Source organism: Anomaloglossus baeobatrachus, chromosome 7 (assembly GCF_048569485.1).
Source record: "Anomaloglossus baeobatrachus isolate aAnoBae1 chromosome 7, aAnoBae1.hap1, whole genome shotgun sequence".
Lineage (NCBI taxonomy): Eukaryota > Metazoa > Chordata > Amphibia > Anura > Aromobatidae > Anomaloglossus > Anomaloglossus baeobatrachus.
The window spans coordinates 26,893,712-26,915,259 of NC_134359.1; the positions used below are offsets into that span (position 1 = coordinate 26,893,712).

Genomic DNA, 21,548 nt, shown 5'->3' on the forward strand with positions numbered 1-21,548 from the left:
AAAAAAATATATATTTTTTTTTTTATACAGTCATCAAATGTAGCTTTAGTAAAGGTTTGTCCGTCTTCTTTTATTTGAAAGGATCCTCTGAAACAATATATTCAGCACTGGAATTTCCAGTAACAATCTTAGGTGGTCTAAGACAGAATGTTTCTCTTTGTGAATAGTGACATGCTGTCATGGTCGTCTCCCTGTTTTTAGAGACTAGTGACAGCTTTTGGATTTGACTTTCTCATATCCATCTGGGACTCTACATTTAAATGGTTTTTTTTCTTTGGGAACTGAAATAGTTAATGACAGTTTTGCTGCTAGCAGCTCTTCTGCAGTGCAGGTCGGCTGTAGCTGCTCTGTAGCCATGCTCCTTTATGTTTAAGTAGCAGGCTTTCCCAGCAATCTTTGCTGATTATACAAAACCATTCGTATGCTAGCTGTCTTGGTGGAAGGAGCTGCTGTGGATTCGTCCTGAAATGTAACTTCTCCATTTCGGTTGTTTGTATCACTTACCCTCCTGTTGTATTAGTGCAGTGGTGGGTCAAGTGTACCTTACCTCCCACTCCTTAGCCAGGACTATAGTAGGGATTTTTAAGGGCTTCAGGTATTCCTGTTTGGCGACAGGTGAGGAACTGGCTAGGTATGCAAGGTACAGCGGCAGGTAAGACAGTAGGTATCTATCTACCCTCTCACTGGTACCATGGCCCATTGTTTCCCCGGTGTCCCCCTTGTCTGTGGTGTTGCTGAGGTGTGTTTTTGTTGCGCATCAGATATCTGTTGGTCTGAACATGACACATGCCTGCGGCTACCGGAGGAATCTCCAGTAATGCCAGGCCTGGATTCAAGTACCTGCATTGCACTCCAGAGCTCTCACCTGAGCTCCAGCATAGACTGTACTGCGAGCGCCAAGTGATTGATTCCCCGGCGCTTGCGGTTGAGTTTATGTCAGCTGCAGACAGGCCGGGCTGATCTACAGTGCTCTCACCTGAACTCCGGAGATCAGCCTGGCCTGTCTGGAGCTGTCATGAACTTAACCGCAACCGCTGGGGAATCAATCACTCGGTGCTCGCGGTACAGTCTAGGCTGCACTATGGAGGTGAGAGCTCCGGAGTGCAGTGCAGGTACCTGAATCCAGGCCTTGCATTACTGGAGATTCCTCCGGTAGCCAGTCCGATGCTGCATGCCTGACATGCCGATGTAAGGAGACTTATAGGCCATGCAATGCTCCTCTCGGGAATTAAATATGCAAATGCCCTCTTCATCAAGGTCTCTTCCTTCTGAAGAGGCTATTTTCATAAAGTAGCATATTATAATGTGTGGTCAAATGTGCAAAAGCCAAACAGCATATATGAAATTCCCTTTCAGCTCCACTTGGTAAACGGAGTATTGCAGAGGTAATATATTTAATGCAACAGTTACCTGTCTTAATGCTAAAAAGGTCCCTTAATGTGCACTTAATAGCATTTCCAAAATATAATATATTATATCCTAATTTTTCAGAGTTAAAAAATTGAATTTCCCCAAACTTTAAACCCCAAGCTGTCCATAAATATCTTGTAATTCTTATGTGTAAAACATGCCCAAAGTATTGACCAATACTACATTTTTCATGTTATAGGCCAAAAAGATGCAAAAAAATAAATAAATTAAGTATATAAAAAAAATGCATATAATAAATTTTTAATAATTAACATGCAAAAGCCTTGATAAGAATATTTATAAAACAAACTAAGTTTTTACCAGGTTTTCTAGGAGGAAAAAAAACATTTAATGCCACAAGCCCTTGTTGATATTTATTTAACAGTATTCTCATAAATATCTAAGAAGCAAATAATGTAACACTTGTGCCCACATGAAAAAGCGGCTAATTACTTCTTCTCGTTTGTGTGAAGTACACCACTGGCAGGCTCCTCCATTTAGCTTTTGGACGAGATTGTAATAGGTTTTTAATTTCACGGCTATCCCTCAGGTTAAAACAATCACATAGAGATTTAGAAATGATTATATTCTCTTTACATAAGTGAAACCTAAGCCCTGTCCTTTTAGGTATTGGTGTATAAAGTGTATAAAGTCATCAAAGGTATGAATTAGAGCAATTAACTGCTACAGAAAACTGCAAACACCAGCAGATATTAATAAGGTGGGATATTTGTTTGGGGATTTATTATAGTAATGGGGTCTACGATTACCCCACTTAAACCCAATGACCTTGACTGTTAAAGGAGATTAACAGTAACTTTTCTGTGGAATATTATTATTTTATTTTTATTATTTCATATGCCTGCGTTTTTTTGCATAGTCATTATTTTTATGTGAAAAGCAAATCTATAGGGAAAGGGGGGCTCATTCATATCTTTAGCCCCTTAACAACCACGGACCGTAATGGTACGTCCTAAGCGATCATTGCAGCAGCTGCGGGCAGCCGTCGGCGATCCGCGTGCATCAGCTGATTTGAACAGTGGACATGTGTACTTCGCAGGCACAAGTGGATCCACGATCCACCCATGCCTGTTAATCCCTTAAATTGCAATGTCAAAATATGACATCGCGGTTAAATCCCCGCCGCGGTAAATCTTCATTTACCTGGCTCCATCGGCGGCGCTGTGACGTGATCACTGTGAGCCAATGGTGGTCATGGTAGCACAGGGTTATGTGATGACTCCTGTAACTATCATGAGTCACTTCCTGTTTCACCCGGCCGAGTGCTGTCAGTAACAAGAGGTGAGTATTTCTGGTGATCATAGCTGTGTAGCTGTGTAAACAGAAATAAATGAGCGATCAGACTGCTGATCCTTACAGCCCCCAAGGGGGACTGGTAAAATAAAAAAAAGTAAAAAAAAAAGATTTAAAAAATGTAAAAAACTAAAAGGTCAAATCACTCCCATTTGCCCCATTGAAAATGAAAGGGTTCCAAAAATAAAAAATACACATATTTGGTATTGCCGCATTTAGAAATGTCCATTCGATCAAAATATAAAATTAATTAATCTAATTGGTAAACAGCGTAGTGGGGAAAAAAATCCAAATGCCAAAATTACATTTTTTGGTCGCCACAAATATTGCGCAAAATGGAAAAATAGGCGATCAACATGTACCATCTGTATAGAAATGGTACCATTTAAAAATGTCAGTTTTAGATGCAAAAAATAAGCCATCACTGAGCCATAGATCCTTAAAAATGCGCCCTCTAAGGGTTGCAGAAAATGGTGCAAAAAAGTGTGCCACTTTTTTTGACAAACTTCAGATATTTTTTAACCCCTTAGATAAAAGTAAATCTATACATGTTTGATATCTATGAACTCATACCAATCTAAGAAATCATACCAAAATATTGATTTTACCATAAAGTGAACACAGTGAATAAAATATCCCCAAAACAATTATGCAATCGCACTTTTTTTTGCAATCTTTCCGCACTTGGAATGTTTTTGCAGTTTTCCAGTAGAATACAGTATATTGTAAACCTTATGGTCTCATTTAAAAAAAAAACAAAAAAACAAGCCCTCATATGCTAATATTGACCGAAAAATAAAAAGGTTACCGCTCTCGGAAGAAGAGGAGCAAAAAACCCCCGGAAAAATGGAAAATCGGCCATGGGTGAAGGGTTTAAAGTTATTTCTATGAAATATTCATACAAGAAATAATTCATAAAGCCTGCCTTTAATGTGACAAGATTTTTTTTTTTTACTTTTCTTATTTTTTTTGGAGATCAACTTACCTCTTGCCCATGTATTATTATATGCCTGTTCCTTCCTTCATAATCAGCTACTTCAATAGTGTCCAGGTAGATATCTGCCCAATAGATCAGTCTAGTCACAAGGTCCAACGTGATTGCAACTGGTTGCTCAATCTTGGAAACGACTATTCTTGTTCTGTTCCTTCCGTCCAAATCGCAACGTTCTACTTTAGCCACGTTGCCATAATCCGTAAAGAAAAGCTTCCTGCAGGAAGAAAAGCAAAACACAACAACAATGTTGTTAAAAGAAGAATTATAAATGGAATTATAACAAGTCTGCAAAATTAATAACTTCAGATAAATTATTTAATTTCACCTTGCTTTCCTAACTATAAGGCTGGAGTCACATTAGCATATAGATGCAATATGCTAATGACCTCCGCCTCAGGCTCTGCTGCGAGCGTGAGCCGAGTATCATGTGACTGTGACCCGATCTTGCGATCGGGTCACGGCTGCAAAGCTAAGGGCAGGCGCTGCAGAGAAGAGAGAGCGGTTAAATCTCCCCATCTCCTCCATTGTCAGCCTGTGCGTATATCGCACTGAACTTGGATAACATCCAAGTACAGTCTAATGTTTCTCTCGCACCCATACACTTATATGGGTGCGAGTGACATGGCTCTCGCAGAAAATCGCAGAATGCTGGGATTTTTTCCTCAGTCCTTTTAGGGCTGAGGAAAAACTTGCAGATCTGAGCTGCAACATTGTCTTACATGGGGCCAAGGGCTCACATTGCACTCGTGCAAGTCATACGCAAATGTGACTCCAGCCTAATACAAAATGTTACTAGTAGGCTACTGTTGCCACACATGTAAGGGATGCAACAAGAATATGGCATATTTTTGTATCTAGATATAAACTGTAAAAGAAAAACTTAGCAGTTATAACTTGTTGATACTTATTAAAATCCACAACCCTTGTGCAAATTAATTATGAGGAAAAAATAGGGAAGAAGGTAAGATGCTTACCCTTTAAAATGACCCTCCCTTCTGTCCACTACCTACCGCGGGGGGTCGGTACCCTGATAACTGCGAAAATGGCGCCCCCACTCAGCGGTGGCTGACCCTGTGATATCCCTAAAAAAACCCTCAAAAAGGTGGTGAAAAACAGATAGAGTCAAGGGTCATAAACAGGGTACACTCATGCTTCAGTGGACAGAAAGATTGGGACAACCACACATGAACACCAGGTTCAGACCACCTCAAATGTCATTGGTGATCCTGGGGTAATAATACAGACCACAGATATCAAATACACTGGATGTCTAGTCCTATATGACCCCAAGAAACAAACAATGTCAATAGCAAGTGCATACATTAAATACCCAAAATTACTCCTTGGTATGCACAATAAGGAGCATAAAGGTGCTCAATGCATTAAAGTGTACAGATTTATGAACACAACCTGGCCTCTGATGCTGACTAATACAGATAGCCGGTTTGCTCATGTAAAGAATATATCAACGCATACCAAGTGCAGTTGCCTAAGAACAACCAAATAAGATCATTGAGGTTAGTCAAATAAAGCACATCAAACACTTATCGTGTGAGGGGGGTTCATGTGTATGTCCCAGAATTGCCCCAGTTCTGCCTCAACGCGTTTCTCCGGACACGGATCATCAGGAGGCTTGATATAAGGCTTGCCAACTATCAAGCCTGTTGGCAAGCCTTATATCAAGCCTCCTGATGATCCGTGTCCGGAGAAACGCTGCCCGTGTCGCACAAAGTCAGTAACCCCCATCACACATACTTACCTCTCGTGCGACCTCGCTGTGGGCGGCGAACGTCCACTTCCTGGAGTGGGAGGGACGTTCAGCGTCACAGCGACGTCACACGGCCGCCGGCCAATAGAAGCGGAGGGGCGGAGATGAGCGGGACGTAAACATCCCGCCCACCTCCTTCCTTCCACATAGAGCCGGCGGCGGCCGCGGGAGGCAGGTGAGCTGCTCATCGTTCCCGTGGTGTCACACGGAGCGGCGTGTGCTACCACGGAAACGATGGTCAACTAAATTAAACGATATTATGGAACCTAACGAGCAGTACACGACTCGCGATTTGTGAGCGATACTGCGTCGCTAGGAGGTGTCACACAGGCCGGCATCGCCAGCGATGCCGGATGTGCGTCACAAAAACTGTGACCCCGACGATCTATCGCACGATAGATTGTCTGGTGTAAAGCAGCCTTAAGAGCAGCATTAGGTAGGGGCGGAGACACTGATTTCAGCAATGTGTCACTTATTAGACTGTGTGATGATGTTTCAATACAATGAGTGTGTCAAGATACCACAAGGGGGCGCAAGGACTCAGGTAGGAAAAGAACTCATGAGTGTGGTTAGACAGAAGCCCACTAGAAGTCGCTAATACAAGAGCATGGATAGTCGATCAGTTAGGGTCAGTTAGGGTCTATGCTGGGATGTCATGTATGTACAGAGGAAAAAACAAGCCAAAGTCAAAGAACAGAGCTGAGCTCAGATACCAGGAGAGCAAGTAAGCACAGGGGAGGATGTGGGGAAAATGGGACAGGACAGGAGACTAGAGGACAGGGAGGTATAGAGTAAAGGATGGGTAGGAGGGACAGAGGTATGGAGATCAGGACAGGCCAGGGAGTCGGCAGTCAGGTCAAGTTGGGGGGTTGGAGGTCAGGTCAGGCAAAAGGGATGGAAGTCAGGTCAGGCAAGGGGATAGGCAGTAAGGACAAACAGTACTGGGTAGCAGGACAAGAAAGAGAATATCTCACAGAAACAGAGCACACAGCAGAGCCAGAAATATCACTGGCCGCATCCCGAAGGCAGCAGCACTAAGATATTGTGGCGTCACCCCCGGAACGAGGCCAGAACAAACAGGAACCTACCAAGAGACCTAAACCCCGGACGCAGGATACATGCACTGGCTCACTAACAGCAGAGCCATGCATGAATCATGACAGAGTGTTTTGTCAGCTGGAGCTTATCACTGCCGGACTTTCTGGTCCAACCACACCCCCAGCACCCATCAGCAGCTTACTGTCAATATATAATATGCACAGAAAACTGAAAAATCAGAGGTTTGGGTGGGGTTAGCTTTCTGAAATCAGCTACATATAAAAACTGTTGTATTACTAAGTAAACTAAGTGATACAGTGTTGGAATCAGTGTCTCTTTCTTTACATTCTGCTCCTCTCAGATGAGGCAGCAAAAACCTAGTGACTGATTCCCTGTAAAAAAGATTGTACAGTCATCAATGTATGTTCATGATAAGCCTCCCAGCCTCATCAAGTCCAAGAAACCTCAATAAGTTTTACATTTTGGATTGTTGATGAGAAACTGTGGAAAGAAAAGCGCAATAGGGTCTTACCCCAAAAAGGGAGGAAGATATGTAATAAAAACACACTCACCTATAATGGTTGTGCCAGTCACAACCACTATACAGGCATATATAAGATCCAGGTCCAGGCAGCAGTCCCAAAGTTGGCTGATAACAGAGAGTGATAGAAGAAGGGTCTTAATTCCGCGCCAAGGACTCAATGGATCCAGGAAGAGATTAATGCTTCTTTAATAACATGCACAAGTCTACGCGTTTCTGGAGACACAGCTCCCTTCATCAGGACATTGGCAAGAGAACATCAAATCGATTTGATGTTCTCTTGCCAATGTCCTGATGAAGGGAGCTGTGTCTCCAGAAACGCGTAGACTTGTGCATGTTATTAAAGAAGCATTAATCTCTTCCTGGATCCATTGAGTCCTTGGCGCGGAATTAAGACCCTTCTTCTATCACTCTCTGTTATCAACATTTTGGATTGTTGTGAGCTTTAGTGACGTTAATGTAATTAATGAAAAATAAAGCTTAAACAAATCTGTAAAATAATGACAAGGAATTGACTTTACAGTTTTATGTGACGTCCTTCTGGTTGAGGTGCAGTAGGCTGGGTTTTCTGAAGACACACACCTTCATATTTACTTCAACAACCTTTAATTTGGCTGATAACTAGGCTAATGACATGCAAATTAGCTCACTGCATATGCATTGCATGCACTCTTAAAAGTCAGCCCTTAATGTCGCCCATCTGTGCATTACATAACATTAGAAAGAGTTGTTAAATGGAATTGCACCGCGCTCCCATAAAACAAAGAAGATTGATTGTGTTCAACCTTCAGTACTTAAGAGGTTTTGCAAAGTGTGCATTAGAGGTACTTACACCAGGAAAAACCCCAGATACCCATATCTCAAAAAACATATTGTTGTTCTTAGCAGAATATATAATCTGGAAAATGGGCTCCAAGGATTCAAAACTTTACACATTGCTGTAAACTGCACCGTGCAATGTGAAAACAATAAGCGATGAGAAGAAACATATCCCTGCCTTAAAATATAAAGGTACCTTAAATTTAACTATGGTATTGTGAAAGTTTTATAACAGAAGTGAGAAAAAAATCAAAGCCATGTTCCATTATTGTCACATCCTCACCGGAGTCCGCTCACCGGAGTCAGTGCCAGTGGCTCTGGTGGGCCCAAGCTCTGCTCATCCGCTAAGTTGGGTTTCCCTGGCACCTGCAATACCACTGGCTGACTGTAGGTGGCGCGTGTCTTCCAGCTGAAGTTACCACCATTCAGCTACAGCCAATGGGAAGCCACCACACTCTTCTATTTCCCCTTCTTCTGTCTGCTGGCCATTGCCAGATATAGATTATATTCCTGCTAGACTCTGGTTCTCCCTACTCTGATTATTGATTTCTGCTTTGACCCCGGCCTGTTCTCTGACTACCCTTCTGACTGCTGTATTTGTACCTCGCTGCCCGATCCGGATTTGACCTCTGCTTTGTTTTCTGATTACGTCCTTGCCTGCCTGATTTTGTCCCTGTTCTGCATTTCCTGGTTTGACCCTGCCTGACTACTACTCTCCTCTGAACTGCTGCCTTCCACAGGTAGTGATCTCAGGTGCCCTGTGTAATTCCAAATCTCTGTATAGGGGTTAAGGGTTTCAGGGTTCTCAGGTTCCTTCTTTGTGAGTGGCTTTCCTTTAGCCTGTCCATTACAGTCAGTCTGAGACTGTGGTTTCAGGCAGGTGTTACAATTAAGTTGAGTTGTAGAGGAGCAGAACAAAAATCCCTCACCCCACTGCTCACCTGCCATGTCACCACAGCCCCTCCCCCCTCTGCTCCTCCATGCGTGAGATTAGTCAGCACCTTCGGCAATGTGTTATCATGACATCTGTGGTATATTAGGTACTAGAAGCCATGGTGCCTATTACAGATGATGGAAGAGCCAAGATGGCACATGTAAGACTGGATTCATGGAAGATAGACACTGAGCTGCAGCAAGTATTTTTTTTGCTTTTCATGCTTGTTATGCTTTGGGGTCGTTACAATTTCCAAACTTATAAAGAAGATGTTCTGACCTTTTTGTCTTTGTTTATCATATTTTTAAAAGTTATTAGACTTTTTTTTAAGTTAGGGTACAGTTCCACTTGTATTTTGCATGGACGAGTGCAATCCGATAAAACATTGAATTGCCCTCACTCTAGTGCAAAACTATGGGGCTGTGTCCATCTGCGATTCATTTCTCATGCCATAGTGGCATGCAGAATGAATCACAGCATGCTGAGTTTGGAAGTGAGTCTTGGCTCACGAACCCCCATACAAGTCTATGGGAGTGAAAAAGGAGGGGAGCCAGCACTGCTTATGAATGGCTTGCAACAATGAAGAAATAAAAAGTGTATTATTCACAAATTCGTTCCTACTGTAAAAATTCAATGAGATTTTTTGCAAATGATTGATCAATGATTTGAGCCCCCCTGCCCCGTCACGGCAAATCTCTATAGGGGGGTCCCTAACGCTATATTATAAATTATTATGTACCAAAAGGTCTCATATAATGAGCAGGACCATATGAAGACACCACTTACCTGAGACATGTCTGAACCGCTCCCATGCTGCCAGGACTGACAACCGCGAATAAAGGCAGCCCAGGCGCCAGTGTGTGTGGCAGAACCACACACACCAGCACAATGTCAGGACTGGCCCTCACAGTGCCAGACCAGCAAACATGGATGAGGGCGGTTGTCAGTCCTGGCAGCATGGGAGCGGTTCAGACATGTCTCAGGTAAGTGGTGTCTTCATATGGTCCTGCTCATTATATGAGACCTTTTGGTACATAATAATTTATAATATAGCGTTAGGGACCCCCCTATAGAGATTTGCCGTGACGGGGCAGGGGGGCTCAAATCATTGATCAATCATTTGCAAAAAATCTCATTGAATTTTTACAGTAGGAACGAATTTGTGAATAATACACTTTTTATTTCTTCATTGTTGCAAGCCATTCATAAGCAGTGCTGGCTCCCCTCCTTTTTCGTTTACTGGTCAGGTGGTCGACCGCCACCATGCCGTGCACGCCCAGTGTGGTTTGCAAATCCCTTTGTAGCCATCAAAATTCAGTTTGGTGCTTGTTCACACACAGCCACCGCCTCCTGCTCCAAGGCATCATTATTTAAACACCACCTGCCTGAACCTTGTTCCGCCCTCATCCATGTTTGCTGGTCTGGCACTGTGAGGGCCAGTCCTGACATTGTGCTGGTGTGTGTGGTTCTGCCACACACACTGACACCTGGGCTGCCTTTATTCGCGGTTGTCAGTCCTGGCAGCATGGGAGCGGTTCAGACATGTCTCAGGTAAGTGGTGTCTTCATATGGTCCTGCTCATTATATGAGACCTCATGGTACATAATAATTCATAATATAGCGTTAGGGACCCCCCTATAGAGATTTGCCGTGACGGGGCAGGGGGGCTCAAATCATTGATCAATCATTTGCAAAAAATCTCATTGAATTTTTACAGTAGGAACGAATTTGTGAATAATACACTTTTTATTTCTTCATTGTTGCAAGCCATTCATAAGCAGTGCTGGCTCCCCTCCTTTTAAGTCTATGGGAGTGTGTGAAATGTCGCACTGCACTCGCATGTCATCCGACTGCAGTGCGATGCACGCAGGGACAGGCCGGGGAGAAAGTGTTCCCTCCCTCCTCTCCGCACCTCTTCTCCGCTCTCGCATTGGAATCTATACGTTAGTGGAACCGTACCCTTAGGCCTAAGACACACGGCATGAAAATCGGAGCGAGTAGAATGCAATGTTTTATCGCATTCCACACGGACCAATATTAATTTACGTCCCAGCACCCATGAGAGCTTATTTTCTCAGCTCTAATTGGACTGAGAAAACAATCGTAGCATGCTGCGACTGCAATGCAAGTTTTGTTTCTCTCGCACCCGTTCAAGTCTATGGGGCGAGAGAAAAATCGCACTGCACTCGCGGAACACCGGTGTATCGTGAGTGCAGGGCGAGAATGGCAATTGCCGGCAATGGAAGAAAGAGGGAGATAAATCCCTCCCTCCCGTCCGCAGAGCCTACCCGCCCCTCCGCAGCGCCAGCCCTCCCCTCTCCAGCACTGGCCCGCCCCTCCTCAGAGCCGGCCTGCCCCCCGCAGCTTAGGTCTGATCGCATGAGTGGACCTCAGTCGCAGTGACACTCGCAGTAGATGCCCGTGTGGCCCCGGACTTACTGATATAATGAGTAATGCCTAAATCACGCCTGAGCATGACCCAAAAATTAACAGAACACCAAATACAAAAGTCTTCTCCACCCTTTAGATCCAACAAACTGTGTCAACTTTCTTAGATCATTTCTTCAAGGTTGCCTGTAAAACTAAATACAAAATAGTTTGAGACGGTATATAAAAGGCAGCGTTCTACGTTTCGGAGCTCACATTGGAAACATCAGAGGTGGACTTCTAAGAAAACAATATTCGTTCAAGTCTTCTTTTTAGACAAAGTAGACCAGCGTGACCCGTGTGACCGCTCCAGACGGAAGCTAAATATACGTTTGAACCCGACCTTGAATATGGAACTTTTTCAGTGGCATATTCATTTCTCGCAAAATACCTAAACCATATAGCACTTATTACCGCGTAATGACGGCTGCGATTGTAAAAGATGGAAAAAATAATGACGGATCTTATTCTAAAACAGATTGTTATTTTTTTTTTTTTAGGTGATAGCAAAACAACCTTGATGGATATTATTTAAATGTGCAGATATTCGCATTCTCTTCTCTCCGTAATTGCAGAGTATATTTCTTTTGCATCTGAAATAAAATGATTAAAGCTTTGAAAGTAATCCTGCAAACTGCTTTGCTCAACAGTTATCACATTCATCCTTGGTTAATTTGGCACTCTGTCTAAATACATGAAATGCACTTCAAGTTAAGCTGCATAATCAGCATGGTCTTTTGTACAAATCATAAGCATTTATTGTGACTTTTTTTCTTTTCTTCTGAAACAAAAGTTCCTTTTATTTAATTTTTGGATTATTTATTTTATTTTTTTATATTTAAAATATGTTACATTTATGTATTTATTCATTTTTTTTTATAATAGCATATGACAAATTTATTTACTTATTTATTTTCCAACTTAACAGTTTCAAAAGCATTTAACCCCCAAATGACAGGGCCAATATTTGCATTTTCATTTTTTTTCCCATTTTTGCGTTTCGTTTTTTTTTCCTCTTCTTCCCAGAGGCTTAACTTTTTTATTTTTCTGTTCTTCCTTTTATTTAATTTTTGTATTTTTTTTATATTTAAAATAAAATATAAGTTACAGTTATGTAGGTTTTTTATAATATCATATGCCAAATTTATTTACTTATTTATTTTCCAAATTAACAGTTTAAAAAGCATTTAACCCCTTCATGACAGGACCAACTTTTGCGGTTTCATTTTTTTTCAAGTGTTTTCGTGTTTTGTTTTTTTTTCTCTTCTTCCCAGAGCCTTAACTTTTTTTTTTCTGTTCTTCCCTTTATTTAATTTTTGGATTATTATATATATATATATATATATATATATATATATATATATATATATATATATATATATATATATATATATATTTATATATATATATTTTGCGGTTTCAATTTTTTTTTCCTTTTTTTCCCAGGAGCTTAATTTTTTTATTTTTCTGTGCTTCCTTTTATTTATTTATTTTTTTATATATATTTAAAATAAAAATATAAGCTTACAGTTATGTAGGTTTTTTTTATACTGTCATATGCCAAATTTATTTACTTATTTATTTTCCAACTTAACAGTTTGAAAAGCATTTAACCTCTTCATGACAGGGCCAATTTCCGTTTTTGCGGTTTAAATTTTTTTTTTCTTTTTCCCAGGAGATTAACTTTTTTTATTTTTCTGTCCTTCCTTTTATTTAATTGTTTGGGTTTTTTTGTTTTTTATATTTAAAATCAAAGATTACAGTTATGTAGTTGTTTTTTTTTATAATATCATATACCAAATTTATTTACTTATTTATTTTCCAACTTAATAGTTTGAAAAGCATTTAATTCCTTCATGACAGGGCCAATTTCCATTTTTGCTTCTTTTTTTTTTTATTTTTCCCAGAAGCTTAACTTTTTTATTTTTTTGTCTTTCCTTATATTTACTTTTTGGATTATTTTTTTATATATATTATAAATAAAATATAAGTTACAGTTATGTATTTTTTTTTTGTAATAGCATATGCCAAATGTATTTATTTATTGTCCAATGAAACAGTTTGAAAAGCATTTAACCCCTTCACGACATTGCCAATTTCCGTTTTTGCGTTTTCATTTTTTCTTTTCTTCCCAGAGCCATAACTTTTTTTTTAATATTTTAAATAAAATATAAGTTACAGTTATGTATATTTTTTTTTAATAGCATATGCCAAATTTATTTATTTAGTTTCCAACTTAACAGTTTGAAAAGCATTTGACCATTTCATGACAGGATCAATTTTCCGTTTTTGCGTTTTCATTTTCTTTTTTTCTCTTTTCCTCAGAAGTTTAACTTTTTTATTTTTTTTGTCTTTCCTTATATTGATTTTTTAAATTATTTTTTTATATATATTTTAAATAAAATAAAATATAAGTTACAGTTATATATTTTTTTTTTTTTGTAATAGCATATGCCAAATTTATTTATTTATTTTCCAATTTAACAGTATAGAAAGCATTTAACCCCTTCATGACAGTGTCAATTTCAGTTTTTGCGTGTTCATTCTTTTTTTCTCTTTTTCCCAGAAGCTTAACTTTTTTATTTTTATTTTTTGTCTTTCCTTATATTTAATTTTTTGGATTATTCTATATATATATATATATATATATATATATATATATATATATATATATATATATACATATATTTTTTTTTTTTTTTTTAAAAATAAAATATAAGTTACAGTTATGTCTTTTTTTTGTAATAGCATATGCCAAATTTATTTATTTATTTTCCAATTTAACAGTTTGAAAAGCATTTAGCCCCTCCACGACAGGGTCAATTTCCGTTTTTGCGTTTTCATTTTCTTTTTTTCTCTTTTCCCCAGAAGCTTAACTTTTTTATTTTTTTTGTCTTTCCTTATATTTAATTTTTTGGATTATTCTATATAAATACCTATATATATATATATATATATATATATATATATATATATATATATATATTTTTATATATATATATGTACATATATATATACATATATACATATATATATATATATTTACCGTATTTTTCGCTTTATAAGACGCACTTTTGTTCCCCCAAATTTTTGGGGAAAGTAGGGGGTGCGTCTTATAATCCGCATATATGGGAGGGGGGGTGTGTATATATATATATATATATATATATATATATATATACACACAGAGTCCAGTGGAGGTGCGGGCAGCTCTGGAGCGGTGCTGGGGACTGCTTGGGGCTGGGAGCGGCAGCGTTTGATCTCCTGCTCCCGCTCATATAATATGCACAGCTGCTGTCCATCAGAAGCGTGGTGCTGAAACTGCATCGCGCTGATGGCCTGGGGCAGCGGGGCATATTATATCTGCCTGTGTTTACCTTTGATCGCACATGCACCCCTGTGTTAGATATGGCCCCCATGCTGCTGCCCATAGTAAAATAATAAACTCTTTACTCACCTCCTCCAGCGTCTGCCCGGTCTCCCTCCTGCTGCTGTGATCAGGCACGCAGAGATATCTCTCTCTGCTGTCCCGATCACATGACCTCCACTAGAACTAGGAAGTAGGAAGTGCAGGAGACAGGAGGAGTTCAACCCTGAGGAGGGACACACGAGACAGGACTGCTGCAGAAGGTAAAGAGTTTATTATACTAAAAGCAGCAACATGGCGGCGATATGTAACAGAGGGTGATATGTGCCTGCCCCAGTGGGCCTGTCTGCCTGCCACAGTGGCCCTATCTGCCTGCCACAGTGGGCCTGACTGCCTGCCACAGTGGCCCTGTCTGCCTGCCACAGTGGCCCTGTCTGCCTGCCACAGTGGCCCTATCTGCCTGCCACAATGGGCCTGTCTGCCTGCCACAGTGGGCCTGTCTGCTTGCCACAGTGGCCCTGTCTGCCTGCCACAGTGGCCCTGTCTGCCTGCCACAGTGGGCCTGTCTGCCTGCCACAGTGGGCCTGTCTGCCTGCCACAGTGGGCCTGTCTGCCTGCCACAGTGGCCCTGTCTGCCTGCCACAGTGGCCCTGTCTGCCTGCCACAGTGGCCCTGTCTGCCTGCCACAGTGGGCCTGTCTGCTTGCCACAGTGGGCCTGTCTGCTTGCCACAGTGGCCCTGTCTGCCTGCCAGTGGCCCTGTCTGCCTGCCACAGTGGCTCTGTCTGCCTGCCACAGTGGGCCTGTCTGCTTGCCACAGTGGGCCTGTCTGCCTGCCACAGTGGGCCTGTCTGCCTGCCACAGTGGGCCTGTCTGCCTGCCACAGTGGCCCTGTCTGCCTGCCACAGTGGCCCTGTCTGCCTGCCACAATGGGCCTGTCTGCCTGCCACAGTGGGCCTGTCTGCTTGCCACAGTGGGCCTGTCTGCCTGCCACAGTGGGCCTGTCTGCCTGCCACAGTGGGCCTGTCTGCCTGCCATAGAGGATGTGTGCCAGCCATAGCGGAAATGTGGCATCACTGGGGGACGTGTTCACTATAAGGTGGCCATATCCAGATTAAGGGGGCTAATTTTAGGATGAGGGGGCTATGAGGGACATATACCCTATATTATTTGTTAGACGGACACTGGCATTATAAGATGGACCCCATTTATTAAAAAATTCTCTATTCCTTCACCAAATTTGGGGGTGTGTCTTATAATCAGGTGCGTCTTATAAAGCGAAAAATACGGTATATTTATTTTTTTTTAAATAAAATATAAGTTACAGTTATGTCTTTTTTTTGTAATAGCATATGCCAAAATTTATTTATTTTCCAATTTAACAGTTTGAAAAGAATTTAACCCCTCCACGACAGGGCCAATCTCCGTTTTTGCGTTTTCATTTTTTCTTTTCTTCCTGGAGCCATAACTTTTTTTATTCTTGTTATGTGAGGGCTTGTTGTTCTTTGTGTGATGAGATGTACTTTTGAATGACATAGTTCATTTTACTACATAGTGGTACTGTAAAAAGGGGTAAAAAAATTCATATGTGGTGAAATCGTGAAAAAACTTGTTTTTTGGGGACTTTTTTTTCTACAGTGTACATTTTGTGGCAAAAATTCACCTTGCAGTGTGATTTTACTCATCAGTACGATTCTGGTAATATCAAATATATCCGTTTTTTAATATTATTTTAGTGGTGAAAAAAATCATGTTTGCAAATAAAAATTTTAGAGGTCGTGTCTCCAATTTTCAGTCGATGGAGCCGTGTGATGGCTTATGTTTAGTGGGGTGAGAAAATGTTTTTATTGACATAATATTGGGATAGATATGATGTTTTGATCGCTTGTTAAAGCATTTTTTGTATATGAGTTGGCTACTCAATCTGACTGATCAAACCAAGCCTGGGCACTCAATGCAATCTTGCTATGACCAAACAGTCCAGTGCAGCTTTCCATATTCTTTCTATCTTTCTCTGCCTTCCTCTGGTTCCTGTAAAGTCAGAGCTGTCAATCAACAAAGAGGAGGATGTAAACAGATGGAAAACAAGTAGGTGGGAAGGTGTCCTGGGAAATCGCGCTTGGTTTGAACAGTTATTTTGGGTTGATAAAATAAATTTAATATTGTAACACTTGAATGTATCTTGTGCCAATATAACATTACCCATAATTCCTTGTCACATTTGCATGTGCATTCATATACAATTAGATTGTAGGTTGAGGTAGTTATTCACCAATGTATTTCCATATGCACCCAAATGCACCTTTAAAGGGGTTGGCCACTACTTTTATATTGATAGCCTATTCTTAGGGGTACTTTGCACGTTGCGACATCGCTACTACAATGTCGTCAGGGTCAAATCAAAAGTGACGCACATCCCGCACCGGTAACGATGTCGCAACGTGTAAAGCCTAGGAGAGAAGATGAACGAGCATGAAACAGTCAAAAATCGGTGATCTGTGTCACGTCGGTCATTTTCATAATGTCGGTGCGTCCGCAGGTACGTTGTTGTTTGTCATTCCTGCAGCTCCACACATCGCTGTGTGTGAAGCCGCAGGAGCGACAAATATCTCCTTACCTGCGCCCGCTGTCCACCGGCAATGCGGAATGGAGAAGGTGGGCGGGATGTTATGTCCCGCTCATTTTCGCCCCTCCGCTTCTAGTGGCCGGCCGATTAGTGACGTCGCGGTGACGCCGAACGCACCTCCCCCTTGAAGGAGGGATTGTTCGGCAGTCACAGCGATGTCGCCGACCAGTGATGTGCGTGTGAAGCTGCCGTAGCGATAATCTTCGCTACGGCAGCTAGCGCAAGATATCGCATATGGGTACTAGGTGGGTACGAGGGCGGGTACTATCGCTATCATCGGCTAGCGATGTCGCAGCGTGCAAAGTACCCCTTAGGATAGGCTTTCAATGTCTGATTGGACAGGGTCTGACACCCCGCACCCCCACCAATCAACTGTTTTCGATAAACAGGCAGCCAAAAATGCCCAGTTCTGGAGCTGCGCTATTAATTAATAGTGTCCGCAGCCGGGTACTGCACATCCGCCTCCCAATGGAATCAATAGGAAGTGGATAGGCCATCAGAAGACGGAGCAGCTCCGGAACTGAGCTCTTCCAGCTGCCTTCTCCTGGCAACAGCACTGCAAACAGCTGATCGGCGGGAGTGCAGGGAGTCAGCCGATAAGTCAATGATGGCCTATCCTAAGGATAGTCCATCAATGTAAAAGTAGTGGTTAACCTTTTAAATCATTTGCTCTACAGCCCAACTACAGGGGAAATGAAGCATTATACGGTGTCCAAAAATTAGAATCGGCTGAACAGTAATGCACGGATATTTTGGGTCCTCCAAACACAAGAGGAACTTTTTTACTCTTGGTTATTTAGAGAAATCCAGGATCGGTGTCTGCCCACTCATAATGCACTGCAGAGTTTTTGAGAAAGTTTTTTTTAACATACAGGGACAGTCCAGGCTGCAGCTCTAACGGGGCTCAAGGGAGGGCAGCATGACTGAGGAGGTATGCTAGGCCTTATGTTCAGTTAAAGGGTTAATTTCAGTATGCACTTTTGTATGGAAATAGTGTAGGGTGGAGCTATTGGGGCAGTTGGGATTTGGGGCCTTGTGATTGGTTAGGGGGTGGTGTTTGTAGGTCAGTATATAGGTCAGGGCCCCGGGGGGTAGATCATTCCTACATGGAAGGCATCCAGAATCATCTCCGCCCACCGCCTGGTTATATGTTTGGTCAGCCGATGTGGAAGGAAGAATGGGAGTGATCTCTGTCACAGCAGTGAGAGAAAGGAGGGGGGTATTTGAAGGTGGGGGTTTGAACAGAAGAGCGAGGGGGGAACGCAGTGCATGAACGGGTTACCTCTGGTGGTGCAATTGTTTGGTTTTAGCATGGGTCCTTGCTGGGTTGAGGTCTCAGCAGGACATTGGTTGGGCAACGTTCGGCTATGTTCCCTTGAGCCGAAGTGGTGCGGCTGAGGTCAGGCGGTAGAGCTAACGTTGCAATTGAGCGGTTTTGAGAACCTTCATCTACCCTTGTGATTGAATAGGGGGTGGTGTTTGTAGGGCAGTATATAGGTCATGGCCCTGGGGGATGGGTCATTCCTACCTGGAAGGCATCCAGAACCATCTCCACCCACCCGCCATTACAGGTTTGGTCAGACGATGCAGAAGGAAGACTGGTAGGAGGAATTAGATTAGCCTCTGTTGCAGCAATGGGTGGAAAGGAGGGGGGTATTTGAAGGTGGGAGTTTGCACAAATAGAGTGCGGAGCGGAACCCAGTGCAGGAATGGGTTACCTCTGGTGGTGCAATTGTTTAGTTTTAACATGGGACTTGCTGGGTAGAGGTCTCAGTGAGACATTGGTTGAGCAACAGGTTCCCTCAAGCCAGTGTGGTGCGGCTGAGGGCAGGCAGTGGAGCTAATATTGCGATCGTGCGGTTTTGGGAACCTTCATTTATCTCTCCTTCTTTTGGGTCCTATTCATTGATATGGATATTTAAATATTTATTGTTTGATGTTATTATTTGTTGTTATTTAATAAACGGGGCTGCTGTGGCCTTTTATATCCAACGTCACACAGTCTTTGTGTTTACTTTTAGGTAAGAACTTGGGAAACGGGGTGGTGGTTGGACGGGCAAGGTAAGGCGGTTTAGTCAGACTTTCCAGAGTCATGTTTCTCTAATACTAACTGACAAGAGTAAATCTTTCCAAAGTAATCTGGGATCAATCATTCTAGAAAGTGATTTTCACCTAGGAATATGATTGTGCGCGGATAAAAAAAGACCATTGCCGGTTGTGTTTTATCACTCGTCAATTAACGGCACATAAGTCACTATGGACTTCAATTCTCTCCATACCATTGCAAATTACCATACTGGTGACACTCTTATCTAAGACTCAGTTAATTTCTGCACACATCTTGCTTTATATAAATTGACCATGAACAATTCTCATTCACCTTGATAGAAATGCTAAGATTGGAATTAGATGGAAGAGCGCGAGAAAAAGAGACAAAGCTTCATAAATTACTCAATGGACCTAAAATCAAAGTATTTTTGCTGTAAGAGATGAGCGGTTTTTTTCTTCCGTGGCTGTCGCTCTGATGTGAAGCTGCATAATGAAGCGTTTAGCTTTTCCGTCTGCAACTTCTGCACGGTCTGCAGTCAGATATGTGATTTTGGTAAATTAATTATTTCAATGTTCACTTTGGAGCTGGTGATGTAATTTTGGTCATTTCTGTCTTACCTGCCTTTGTGATCAATGGGGGCAGTAAGCAAACACATTATGGGGAAGGGATTGGGACCCCTACTTAGTATGCATTTATAACACATCTCGTAGATATAAAAAGGAGACAGTTCCACTCTGTAGTGCTAAGATATCTGTAACAATGAATATGAGAATATAGACATGCATTAATGCTATGAAAAACATGTAAAAATTGAGATACTTAGCACAATAAAATGGCCAGATTTTATGTGAGCCCAACAGCCAACAGCAAGGTGACCTCTTATTGTTGGGTCCATATTACAGTAATGTCTCTCTTTGGGTTAAAAAAAACCCCTACAATTTATGGGAGGGGAGGAACCTGCAAATGGAGAATTAAAATAGCCTAAGGCTGAAGAGCAGGAGTGCTCAATCAGAAGGAATGACCTTGTGTTCTCAAAAAAAGACTAATGGCACATCCTACCTTTCTAATGTGAACAGGTGCAAACTGAACATGAAACGTAAAAATTGAGATACTTAGCACACAAAAATGGCCAGATTTTATGTGAGCCCAACAGCCAACAGCAAGGTGACCTCTTATTGTTGGGTCCCTATTACAGTAATGCCTCTCTTTTGGTTAAAAAAAGCCCCCTACAATTTATGGGAGGGGAGGAACCTGCAAATGGAGAATTAAAATAGCCTAAGTTAGAAGAGCATGAGAGCTCAATCAGAAGGTATGACCCTTTAATCTAAGAAAAAAATTGATGGCACATCCTACCTTTCTAATGTGAACAGGTGCAAACTGAACATGAAACATTGTAACAAAAAGGAGACAGTTGCACTCTGTAGTGCTAAGATATGTGTATCAATGAATATGGGAATATAGACATGCATTACTGCTATGAAGAACATGTAAAAATTGAGATACTTAGCACACAAAGATGGCCAGATTTTATGTGAGCCCTACAGCCAATGGGAAGGCGACCTCTTTTTGTTGGGTCCCTATCAAACTAATGCCTCGCTTTGGGTTACAAAACCTGCAATTTATGGGTGGACAGGAACCTGCAAATGGAGAATTGAAATAGCTTATGGCTGAAGAGCAGTAGTGCTCAATCAGAAGCTCCTTAGGCTATTTTAATTTTCCATTTGAAGGTTCCTGTCTGCCCAAGAATTGTAGGTTTTTTAACCCAAAGAGAAGCATTAATTTGATAGGGACCCAAAAAAAAGAGGTCGGCTTGCTGTTGGCTGTTGGGCTCAGATCAAAGTGGCCATTTTTGTGCGCTAAGTATCTCAATTTTTATATGTTCTTCATAGCAGTATTGTATCTCTATATTCCCATATTCATTGTTCCACATATCTCAGCACTACAGAGTGCAGATGTGTTCTTTTTGTTATTATGTTTCATGTTCAGTTTGCACCTGTTCACATTAGAAAGGTAGGATGTGCCATCAGTCTTTTTCTGAGATGCAGGGTCATGCCTCCTGCTCTTCAGCCTTAGACTATTTTAATTCTCCTTTTGCAGGTTCCTCCCTCCCATAAATTGTATGGGTTTTTTTTAAACCAATGAGAGGCATTACTGTAATAGGGACCCAACAATAAGAGATCAGCTTGCTGTTGGCTGTTGGGCTCACATAAAATCTGGCCATTTTTATGTGCTAAGTACCTCAATTTTTTACTATTTTACTA

The 21,548-nt window shown here is 41.6% G+C and overlaps 1 protein-coding gene across 5 annotated transcripts in view; it reads right to left on the minus strand.

Annotated features, from left to right (window-relative positions):
* Positions 1-21,548, minus strand: part of LRP1B (LDL receptor related protein 1B) — a 2,012,817-nt gene that overhangs the window by 981,652 nt on the left and 1,009,617 nt on the right. For all 5 annotated transcript variants that reach the window (XM_075317168.1, XM_075317164.1, XM_075317167.1 and 2 more), the window contains exon 8: positions 3,710-3,932. In XM_075317168.1, the coding sequence (XP_075173283.1) occupies positions 3,710-3,932 (223 nt within the window). The remainder of the gene's footprint in view (positions 1-3,709; positions 3,933-21,548) is intronic.